Source organism: Cricetulus griseus, chromosome 5, assembly GCF_003668045.3.
Source record: "Cricetulus griseus strain 17A/GY chromosome 5, alternate assembly CriGri-PICRH-1.0, whole genome shotgun sequence".
Taxonomy (NCBI): domain Eukaryota; kingdom Metazoa; phylum Chordata; class Mammalia; order Rodentia; family Cricetidae; genus Cricetulus; species Cricetulus griseus.
The window spans coordinates 181,404,796-181,415,866 of record NC_048598.1 but is presented as its reverse complement, the minus strand read 5'-3'; the positions used below and the strand labels follow the sequence as shown (position 1 = coordinate 181,415,866).

At 53.3% G+C, this 11,071-nt stretch overlaps 1 protein-coding gene across 1 annotated transcript; it reads left to right on the top strand.

Annotated features, from left to right (window-relative positions):
- The first annotated feature begins 2,588 nt into the window (after window positions 1-2,588).
- Siva1 (SIVA1 apoptosis inducing factor) lies at window positions 2,589-7,456 on the top strand. The gene is made up of 4 exons (XM_027416643.2): window positions 2,589-2,746; window positions 5,162-5,356; window positions 6,079-6,235; window positions 7,281-7,456. The coding sequence occupies exons 1-4, from the start codon at window positions 2,629-2,631 to the stop codon at window positions 7,336-7,338; spliced, it is 528 nt and encodes a 175-aa protein (XP_027272444.1). The 5' UTR covers window positions 2,589-2,628; the 3' UTR covers window positions 7,339-7,456.
- Window positions 7,457-11,071: the final 3,615 nt, after the last annotated feature.

Below are 11,071 nucleotides of genomic sequence, written 5' to 3'. Positions count from 1 at the left end.
CTGTGCTCGCTGGAACACCAAGTGGCCCCTTGAGTAACATGCCGGAGTCTGGGGGTACATTAGGCTAGCCCAGTCTAAGGACATGTCTCATTGCATTTTCACCTCTATGACAAAATAACTATATTTAAAAAAAAAACTAAAAAGGGTTTATTTTGGATGACTGTTTCATCCATGGCCAGTCATGGCCAGCTCGGTGGCTAGAGCTCTATGTGAGGCAGAAGCATCATGGTGGAGAGCACTTCATCAGGAAGGAATTAGAGAGACAGGGGAACCACTCACCCTTCAAGACGCACAACCAGGTCTCACCTAAAAGCCCATTCAGCCATGAACTCACCGAGGGATGGATGAATCCATTGAAGTTAGGCCATCATGATCCAATCACCCTTCAATCATGCTGCCATCTGGGGAATCACGCCTTCAACATGTGGGGCCTCTGAGGAGAGACTTCACATTCATACCACACCACCCAGGAAAGGCTCACACTAAACCTCCCTGAGCCCATCAGGTGGGTTAGAGAGGTCCCTGAGGACCAAGCAGGAGGAAAATCACAATAACATTCTTGAATAAAACAACCCTATTCCTAACCCTTTGGAAAGCTGCCAGTTTGCTTAGAAGATAAGCACATGTCCCCCTCTCCCTCTAACACATTCACGTTCGGAGGGAAGAGGGAGCCCCATTCCCGAGTAGCACCCAACACTGAATGATCAATATGTCAGAAAAGGCCTGGTCCAAGGTTGTCCATAGGAACTAAATGCATCATAGCCAAAGCTTGCCAATGGCCCTGGTGCCTAACAGGCAGATACACAACTTTAGGCTTTCTAGACAGAAGAACACCCAGTATCAAAACGAACCAGCTGCCACAGACTTGAACTAGAGGGAGCAAGCTCAGAACTACGGGAGAGCAGCCAGATACATCGGCACACACAGAATGAGTACTCCCTGTATGAGATTCTGATGCCATTTGGTGGGAACTTTGGAAAAAGAGTAAGAAAAAGCTCAGTGTCAGACATTTTACAAGCATACTCTGGCTGTGGCCCCCAACTGAAGGGAAAAGACAGAAGAAACTATGACATGATTACCCCTCTCTAACACCCACCGGCAGCCAGACCCAGTGAAACCCTTTGGAAGCTTGCAGGGAATTGTGGGAATTCTTGGCCGGGTGAGGGGGTGGGGGTGTCATTATCTTAATGTGAACAGCAGTCCTGGTGGTGGTTCCCTAGCCATGTTCCCGCCCCGTCTGTCCCACTGGATTTAAGCCTTACAGTAGGAGACAAGCCCATGCCTCCACATAGAGGTGGAGCCTGTTCCTTACAGTTCTACAACAGGGGACACCACCCACGGGGAAGGAAACACAGAAGGCAGTTGTCACTTCTACAGGTGTTTGTCATCAGGGCTTTAACCTGTACACCTACTTGGCACTTGTCCTATGCTATTCATGTTGAAGTCCTAACTCCTAAGACTTCAGAATGTGACTATCTGGATACAGCCTTTTGTTTATTTTATTTTTGGTGTTTTGAGACAGGGTCGCACCACACAGCTTGGGCTGGCCTCAAACTCACAGAGATCCGCCTGCCTCTGCCTCCGGAGAGCTGGGATTAAAGGCGTGCGCCGCCACCACACCTGGCTCCTGGGTATATATATATTCTTAACGAGTTAAAACGGGGTCCTTAGGGTGGACCCGAACTCAAAGAGGTTGGTGTTTTTATGAGATGAGGACTCAGACACCCCATGTAGTTTCCATCTGCAGATCAAGGAAGATGAGAGGCCTGCAGAGAACCCAACGCCTTAATCTGAGGCTGTGCCTTTGTAATTACAGATCCCCTAATTGGCCTTCTCCCTTTCCGAACTCGGGAACGCAAACTCAAGTACTGGGACTGGGGGTGAGGGGGTGTGTGTCTCAAAATCTGGAGAATGCTGAGCATGCGCCAGGCCTCCCTCGCACCGTGATGAGCGCAAAACTCAATGCACCTCAACAAGTCGCCCTTAGGTTCAGATAGAGTGTGGAAAGAATACAGGACTCAGGAGGCCCTCGGCACCGCTGCTGTGCCGACTGTGTGCACCGCGTTAGGAGCCGCCCAGGCAGGCAGTGCCAGCGGTAAACGCTCACCCAAGCTCGGGCTCACGGACGCAGGAGGACCGCAGGGAGAGATGGGTGCCGGCACCCACCCTGCTGCTGCGACTCGTCCCCCGGGAAGACCACCCATCACAGTTGCTAAGCGACCGCGGAGACTTTGTGCCGCGCAGGCTTACACAGAGCCCCGGCGCGTAAGCCCCGCCCCTGGGTAGCCTCCCGCTGGTTTCCCGCGCCACACCCTCCAGAGCCCCCGCCTCTTAATCCTCGGCCTATCCCGAGTCGTCTCGCGCACTACCCCCGCCCACCTCCAACTCTCGGCCTATCCCGCGCCGCGCCACGCGAAGACCCCGCCCTCCTTGCCATCCCTTTGGCCTTTCCCGCGCCCCCTGAGTTCCACCCACTTCCTCCCTCGGCCTATTGCGCGCCCTTGAGCCCCGCCCCCGGCCTCTCCCCGGCCTATCGGGCTCCGCGCCGTCGCCAGCCCCGCCCCCGCCGGCGTTGTGAGCGCGCTGTGACGTCCGCGCCGCTGTGGTCAGTGTTTGGTACCCGCTGCCATGCCGAAGCGGAGCTGCCCGTTCGGGGACGCTTCCCCGCTGCAGCTCAAGGTCCATGTGGGCCCGAGAGAGCTGAGCCGCGGGGTGTTCGCCCAGCGCTACTCGCGGGAGGTCTTCGGTGAGTGCGGAGTTCCGTGGTAGGGCGCGCAGCGCCGCGCCGTGGGAGACCCCAACTGGCTTGCGCGTCGCCATCCCCGGGGGTGGAGGCGGCTTGGGGCGGCTCCCGGGGAAATGCGAGTGTAGCCGAGGACTGTCGAGCGGGAGTCGGCCCCCTCAAGTGGGCTTTCTGGCGGCAGGGTGTTGCTTTGCAGTGATGGCTCTCTGGGGCCGATGCAACGCGGCTTACCTGGCTTAGGGCGAAGTTTATGCCTGTAGTTTTGAGTGGTGCGCTGTGCCTTTGGGATGTGTCGTTAAAGCCCAGGCTGCGGAATTACAGACTCCCTAATGCGCCGTGTGTGTGTGTGTGTGTGTGTGTGTGTGTGTGTGTGTGTGTGTGTGTGTGTGTGTGTGTGTGTGTGTGTGTGTGTGTGTGTGTGTGTGTGTGTGTGTGTGAATTCCAGACTCCCTAATGCGCCCCGTGTGTGTGTGTGTGTGTGTGTGTGTGTGTGTGTGTGAATTCCGTGTGTGTGTGTGTGTGTGTGTGTGTGTGTGTGTGTGTGAATTCCAGACTCCCTAATGCGCCCCGTGTGTGTGTGTGTGTGTGTGTGTGTGTGAATTCCAGACTCCCTAATGCGCCCCGTGTGTGTGTGTGTGTGTGTGTGTGTGTGTGTGTGTGAATTCCAGACTCCCTAATGCGCCCCGTGTGTGTGTGTGTGTGTGTGTGTGTGTGTGTGTGTGAATTCCAGACTCCCTAATGCGCCCCGTGTGTGTGTGTGTGTGTGTGTGTGTGTGTGAATTCCAGACTCCCTAATGCGCCCCGTGTGTGTGTGTGTGTGTGTGTGTGTGTGTGTGTGTGAATTCCAGACTCCCTAATGCGCCCCGTGTGTGTGTGTGTGTGTGTGTGTGTGTGTGTGTGTGAATTCCAGACTCCCTAATGCGCCCCGTGTGTGTGTGTGTGTGTGTGTGTGTGTGTGTGTGTGAATTCCAGACTCCCTAATGCGCCCCGTGTGTGTGTGTGTGTGTGTGTGTGTGTGTGTGTGTGTAGCTGATGGGCCCTTTCCCTTTCTGTACTGTGGAATGCAAACTCGAGTGCTGAGACCTCAGGGGTGATGAGTGAAGTGTGAGGCCTGAACAGCAAAGCGTCATGCACTCATTTAAAAGAAACAAAAGTAGACATGACGGGAGTCTTGGCATTCGCCCTTGATGCTAGCAACTCACCAGGCAGAAGCAGGCGGATCTCTGAGAGTTCCGGGGCCAGCCTGGTCTACAGAGCGAGTGCCAGGACAGCCTCCAAAGCCACAGAGAAACCCTGTCTTGAACCACCCCCACCCCCCAAAAAAAAGAAAACCTAAGTATAATTGGAACCTAGCAGCCTGGCTCTACTCTTTTAAAGACTTATATCCTGGAGCACTTGCCAGGGCCAGTCAGAACCAGCCAGGTCAGGGAGGGGTGCTGGTTTCTGGGGTGTTGTATAGTCATACAGTACACACAATTTGAGGCCTGAAGGATGAATACCAAGCCTCGGCCTACACTCTGGACTCTTTTGTGGGCCAGGAGTCCTTGAGGAGAAAGATTACTCTCAACATGGGAATCTTCCTATCTCCCTCTTTTTCAAGCAGGCTTTTACAATGTATCTTAGGCTAACCTTGAACTTAAACACTCCTGCTGCCTCAGCCTCCTGAGTGCTGGGATGTGCCTCTGTATCTACTTTCTATCTTAAAGCAGGAGGTGGCACAGACTGTAACTGGCCTGATAACAGCCACTCCCTGTGACTTTTTGCTGGCTGTTGCTGCTGCCAGTTTCACAGAGGGGCCCCTGGGTCTGACAGGTCTCCCCTGGCTGTATGTGGGAGTGAGCATTTCTGGAACCAGCACACAGTGTAGCCTAATGGGAAGCCCCTGTTAAAGCCCACTTAGCGCTGGGATAGGGGGTGGGTGGACCTGGAAGGTTCTGGGAGACCTTTGTCAGGAGGTTGCTGTCTTTGTCCCCTATAGTAAGTGCAGTTGTCCGCTGGCCTGATGGTGATTGTAGGCGCTGTTTTGAACCTGTGTGTTTCCTGCCTCTTTGGGGCACTTGCTCTGGAGAGTGAGTGGTTCAAGGCCAGAGCTTTCTCTGGCGTGAAAGACAGGTGCTTATAGGAGGGTGAAGAGTAAGACACTAACCCAGTGAAGTAAGGTTAGCTGTGGCTGCTGAGATAGGCTAATGGAAGGAACCCTGCGCCCAGCACATCGGGGTGGTGGGGTTGGGCTGCAGCATCTGCAGGCTGCTGTGGAAGGAGCGAACAGTGGAGACAGAAAGGACGGGAGCATTTTCAGCTTGGAGGCAGGGAGGCCCTGGCAGTGTCACCACTTAGGGAACAGGCACAGAGGACGACGCCTATGCAGGGGCTTTGCAGTTGGCAGTGTTGTCTTTAGGAAGGATCTTTCTTCCCCAGAAAGAACCAAGCAGCTCCTTTTCCAAGGGGCCCAGGCCTGTAGAGACCACATATGGGGTGAAAGATGTCCCATCATCCACCTGCCGGAGTCACTGAAGCCTGGCCTGGTGGGGGCCCCTCAAGCTGCAAGGGGACAGATGCTGATTGGACCTGATGGCCGACTGATACGGTGCCCAGCTCAGGCCTCAGAAGCTGGTGAGTGGCTGCCAGCGGTACTCGCTGGTTATCACACCTAGGAAACACCTTGGCAAATGCTCTCTTCAGGGGCTTTGACAACCTTGGCAAGTAGCATCCGCTTAGAGCAGTGGTTCTCAACTGGGTCACGACCCTTTAGCCAATCTGTCTCCACCACGACATGAACTATATTAAAGGTTGCAGTGTCAGGAAAGTTGAGAACCACTGACTTTGAACCTGGTAAGTTGAGCAAATGGCAGAAGGTTTGGAAGCCTCCTGTTGTTGGGAGGTCTGCCCCTCAGAGACATCCAGGAGTGGAAGTCAGCAGCTTCCAGTTGTTGTATCGGAAAAGGAACAGGGCTCTCCTGGTATCCTGTCTGTAGTAGGAACATGCTGGTCCATTGCCTGTGGAAAAATGAGCTCATGTGACTGGTGAAGGCAGGCCTCTGTGTCAGCGCTAAATCTGGCTGGTCCCAGAAACCTCCTGGCTGACCAGCAAAACAGGGAACCATATCTTGAGACCTAGACAGAGACACAGAGTTCTGATAGAGTACTCCAGGGAAGAGTGACCCTTCCATGCTAGGACTAGGTGGGTGATATGCCCTGGGAATGCCTCGCTGTGGATCTTTAGTGCCCCAGGTGGCTGATAGTTATAAGGACTCAGTGGCTGGGGCAGGTAGGTGCCCACTGCCCTCGTGTTCTTCCAGTTTCTTTCCAGTGCCGGTGGTGTTTTTTCCTCACAGGTCTGCCTGGGACAGCTCCCATCGCTTGCTCATCCTGTGTGAGATCTGCAGATGGGAAGGCGGTCTGCAGCCAGTGCGACCGTGCCCTGTGTGGACAATGTATATACACCTGCTGGGGCTGCGGTGCCTTGGCCTGCATGCTGTGTGGCCTTGCAGAGTGAGTGCTCTGACCTGTGGGGCTGCGGAAATCACAGTCCCTCTCCCTGGGTGTGTACTCTGTAGGCACCATTCGCCATCAGGTTACAGGACAGGACAGGACTTGGCAGTACATGCTTTACCGGGTTCTTCTCAAGACTCTGTGATCCTTTTGAAGGAAAGCCATGCTTCTCAAGTATCTGTGGCCTGCTTGAAGCAGCTGCCTGGCTTAACCAGCCTTGTGGTCTGGTCTTCCGAGTCCTTATTAGAACTCCAGTAGTCCACGCTTTCCTAGTTTCTATCTCTGTTCCGTGTGCTTGTCATCTGAGGGTTGCCTCACACCTGCCGCCGGGCACATATGCAGGTCAGGCCTGCCCTCATTGCAGCCAGCTGGGTCAGCTGTTTATTTGTAAGTACTTGGTGAGTGGATGGACACTGCAGAGCCCCACCCCTTGTCCCACCCTGTGAGGACACACTCCACCAAATGTGTATGGAATCAGTCCAGTGGATCCAGATAAGCTCAGGCCCAACATTCCTAAAGTTAATCAGTCAGAAAAAAAAAAAAAAAAAATCACATGGCAATTCCTCACCGCTAGGGGACTCTTCAGTCTTCAGTGGTTTGGAGAGATCAGGAGTGCGCATGCAGGGGAGCTCTGGGGGAAAGTCTCGGGTGCCTGCAGGGCTGGGCTGGTCACACTAGGGCTGGGAGGGAGAGTTGGCCAGGCTGCTTCCCAGCTTCTAGTGACAGCTTGCTATAGGTCCTTAGTGTCAGTGGCCATCTTGTTGCTGTGTCTTCATGTCACACCTGTGTGTCTCATGACATCTGCTTACCTGTCTGGTGAGCTAGAAAGGACTGGAGCCCAGAGGTCAGGTCCATAGAATGCTGCATGCTAGACCTCCTCCCAGAGACAGTGGCATCCCCAGACTGTCCCTGGAAGGTACAGTCACATGAGTCTGTCTTCCAGCAAGTGCGCATGCTGAGGTGTCCTGGGACTAAGGGCTTTAGGAAGTAGGGGGTGTAGTCGGCCTCTTATGTGGTTTTTCTCTCTCTCTCCCGACAACTGTAGTTACTCTGACGACGGTGAGAAGACACTTTGCACCAACTGTGCTATGTTTGAAGCCTGACGCGGTGGCCATGGGCGGCACAAGATGCTCACACTGAAGAGAGAGGAGCTGGCTTTTTATACATTATGTTTTGTACCTCAGTAACGAGTGAATAAACCTCTTTATATTTGCACAAGGACTCATCTGTCACCCATGTTGACGGCAGCATTGACAGCCTCAGGGGCAGACTTTGCCAGCAGCATGCGCCTCAGGCACCTTGGTATGGTGGGGCCCTGCTTATTGGCAAACCAGGCCCAGAGATTTCTATCCTGTCCTAGCTCTGCTGAAAGCGAGGGAGGCAGCTGGACCCAGGAGTCCGGCTGCCGAGTAGTCACCTGTGTGGTCAGCCACCTGTCACACTGAGGCCACTGTCACATGGCCCTCTTTTTCAATACCAGAGGCTTTGATGAGCCCTCGTCCTCCAGGAGGTTTGGCTCAGGGCAGTGTCCTGTTGATGCTAGGGTATAACAGTCCTCACCGAATCTTCAGAGATGTGGGTTTTTTTGTTTTTCAGCACAGGGTTTCTCTGTCTAACAGCCCTAGTTGTCCTGGAACTCTAGAGTTCAGGTTGGCCTTGAAATCCACCTGCCTCTGCCTCCCGAGCACTGGGATTAAAGGCATGCACCACCGCCTGGCTTGTTTTGGTTTTTTTTTTGAGATGGGATTTCTCTTTGTAGCCCTGGCTGTCCTAGAACTCACTCTGTAAACCAGGCTGACTAGAACTCACAGAGATCCACCTGCCTCTGCCTCCTAAGTGCTAGGATCAAAGGCGTGCGACACCACAGCCAGCCAGAGATGGAGTTTACACAGGGCTTTGGAAGGAATTCACAGGAGATCAGATGGGCAGTAGTGGTGTGCCAGTCACTACAGCCTCCTGGGTCTGCCACTTAGAAGTGCTTGGCCGGTGGGTGGGTAGACAGTACAGAGCTCCCCTTTCCCTGCCCTGTTAGAACAACTGTTGCTCCCCACATACATCGATGAGGTGTTGCCCTAGATGGGGTTGGTTCAACCTTCCTAGTTATAGTCTGACAGTTGACCCATAGCCCTTTTGTAAGCAGGTTTGGAGGCTGCAGGTGAGGGAAGGGTTAGTCATGGCTGCGGGAGCCCTCACTGCGATGGGTAATGGGACCCTGGCTAGTTTTGAGGGTTAAGTAGTAGCTGCTGTTCTGTAGACAGTGGCTTGGAGCTGGACCCATCTGGGCCGGGGGTAGCACTTAAGCTCGTGTAGCCGTGCTGAGGAGGAGGGGCATCCAGATAGGCTGGCCAGTGAAGTTCTGAGACGGGATTTGGGATTCTCCCTGGAGTGACTAAGTATGCATGTATGTATGCATGCACGCACCTATGTGTTTGCAGCCAGGGCTCACTGTAGTTCTGGCTGTCCTCGAACAATGTACACCAGGCTGGCTTCAAACTCAACAGAGATCATCTGCCTCTGCCTCTGCTTCCCGAAGGCGTGCACCGAAACGCCTGGCAGTCTTCTGGATCTTAAACGTTCTGAGGCTGTTGTAAGTGCTGAAGCAGTAACACTTGTCAGCAAGTATCAGAAAGGAGCTGGAGGCTGGGGGCTCGCCAGGCACCACAGGAACCAAAGCAAACCTGGCCGCGCACCACACCCTCATGCCGTGACTTCTGAGGCGGCTTCACCCTGGCCTCCAGCCTGCTCAGCCATGCTTTGCATGAGCTCCTAGTGTAGCTAGCCCATCTCTCTCACCAGCGAGGATTGTTGCACAGCCCCCGCCTCCTTCAGGCTGTCCTCATAAGCAGCTGGCTGGCCCTAAAAGTAAAACACCAGAGACTTTACCTCTCCCGCCCCTGCCCCCCTAGGGTTCGGTCCACTCCCCGCCCTGGAGCTCCCCCTCACTTCCGCAGCTGGAGCCTCTTGCTCTGAGTTGTCCATATGGCTCGTGTATACCTTTCGGGTTTGGGTTCAGAAATATCCCAGTGCCTTAATGAACAGCCCTGTTGACTTTTCTGATTCCACCATTCAGAATATATGATGCTTGTTAACCCTTCAGCTGCTGTGACTCGGCTTGAAATGGCTCCTTTCATGTCATAGACTTGTAACCTGCCTAGAATCCAGCCATGGGAAGCAGGGACTTAAAAATGGTTTGTTTAGGAGCGCATGAGTATGTTAGTGTGGATGCATGCATGAGTCCGCGTGTCTGGAGCCAGGGTCTACTTAGTGATGTTTAGTTTTTATTTGGTTTGTGGGTGGTTTGGTTTCTGAGGCGGGGCCTCTCATTTGGCCTGGAGCTCACTGATTAGGCCGTCTGGTCAGCAAGCTTAAGGGACCCAGTCTTAAGTCTCCCCAGCATTAGGATTATAGTCAAATGCCACCATTGTGTCTGGCTTTTTTAAATGCATATTCTGGGGATCAATCTTGTTTACCAACAGAGCACTCCAGCCCCTACACAATGTCTAAAAAGAACAAAGTACCAAGACATCAAACAGCAGCCAGTGCCAGATGGTAGCCCCAAAGAAGGGAATGAGATTGAGCTCAGGGTGTTAGCTCCTGCATGCGGAGCACCCACCTGTGGTGTGGGAGGGCATTCAAAAAGCCTGTGAAAGGGTTGAGAAGGTTTGGGACTTACAGCTAGGGTGGCCAGAGCTTGCACATTGGTTTGCAAGTGTGACCTGCACGCTGGAGCAGAGCACCCTACAAAATGTTAATGTTGAGAGCCAGGGAGAGAACAAGAAGCAGTTCACATTCCCAACAAAGAAGGAATATGGGCAGGATCCTCACCAGGGTCTCAGACTCCATGGACAGGCCTTCCCTCCCCTAGTGCAAACCGCCTGGCCTCTTCCTGGGGTGAAAGCAATGCCTGACCAACTGTAGCTGCTTCCTGTCTTGGAAACTGTAAGACAGGGTGTTGGTGAAACACACCTCCTGCAGGGAAGCTCCTTGAGCTCAGCAAAGTAAATTCATGGGCTTCAGAAGTCCCTGAAACTGACCAGACTCACTAGGTCTGTCGCTCCCAGCCTCAGATCAGCTGAACAACAAGCTGAGCCTGTAGCCTGTTCAGCTGCCTGTAGTTTGTGTAGTGTGTTTGTGAGCTGTCACTCATGCTGAGGTGATGCAGCTGTCTTTGGAGTTCCTGTAAACAACCCTTCACCTATATTCTTGTATGCCACCCACCTCTGTAAAACTCACTGGTCGCCAGGTTGGTCTTTGGTAGTAACTGTACTTTGTCATGGGTTCCCTAGCTGAGGTAAATAGACATTTGCTCCCATCTCCCCAGGAATAGTGCCATACAAGTCTAGAACACAACTCAAGAGTGTCACAGTACAAGTACCCAACCATTATCCCAGAACACAACCCAAAAGTCCTCTCAACTTAGTCCACGTAAGATAAACAGTAAACTTTCCTTTCTCCTTCCCTGGCCTTATTAGGTCATTTCCCTAAATGGAAACTATAACCATTAAGCAATTCCCACTGGTCCCCACCCTGGCAAACACCATTCAACTTTCCATAAATTGGACTACTTCAGACACCTCATTTAAGCTTCCCAGGCCCTTCCTTTGGCTGCAGGGTCTAGCCCCTCATCTGCTCCGGAAGGCTAGGCTAGGTCTGCCTTTGGTGAGGGTACCACATGTCCCAAGAGCATCCCCTAGATGCAACAATGATTCTGAGTTAACAGTGGGCTCAGCTGCCCATCACTGTATTCACTCCCACTAAGAGCTCCGCCCACCTCTGTGATGGGGGCATACACAACAGTAAAATGCTCACGACTTCTAGACCCCGTCCTGATGTGGG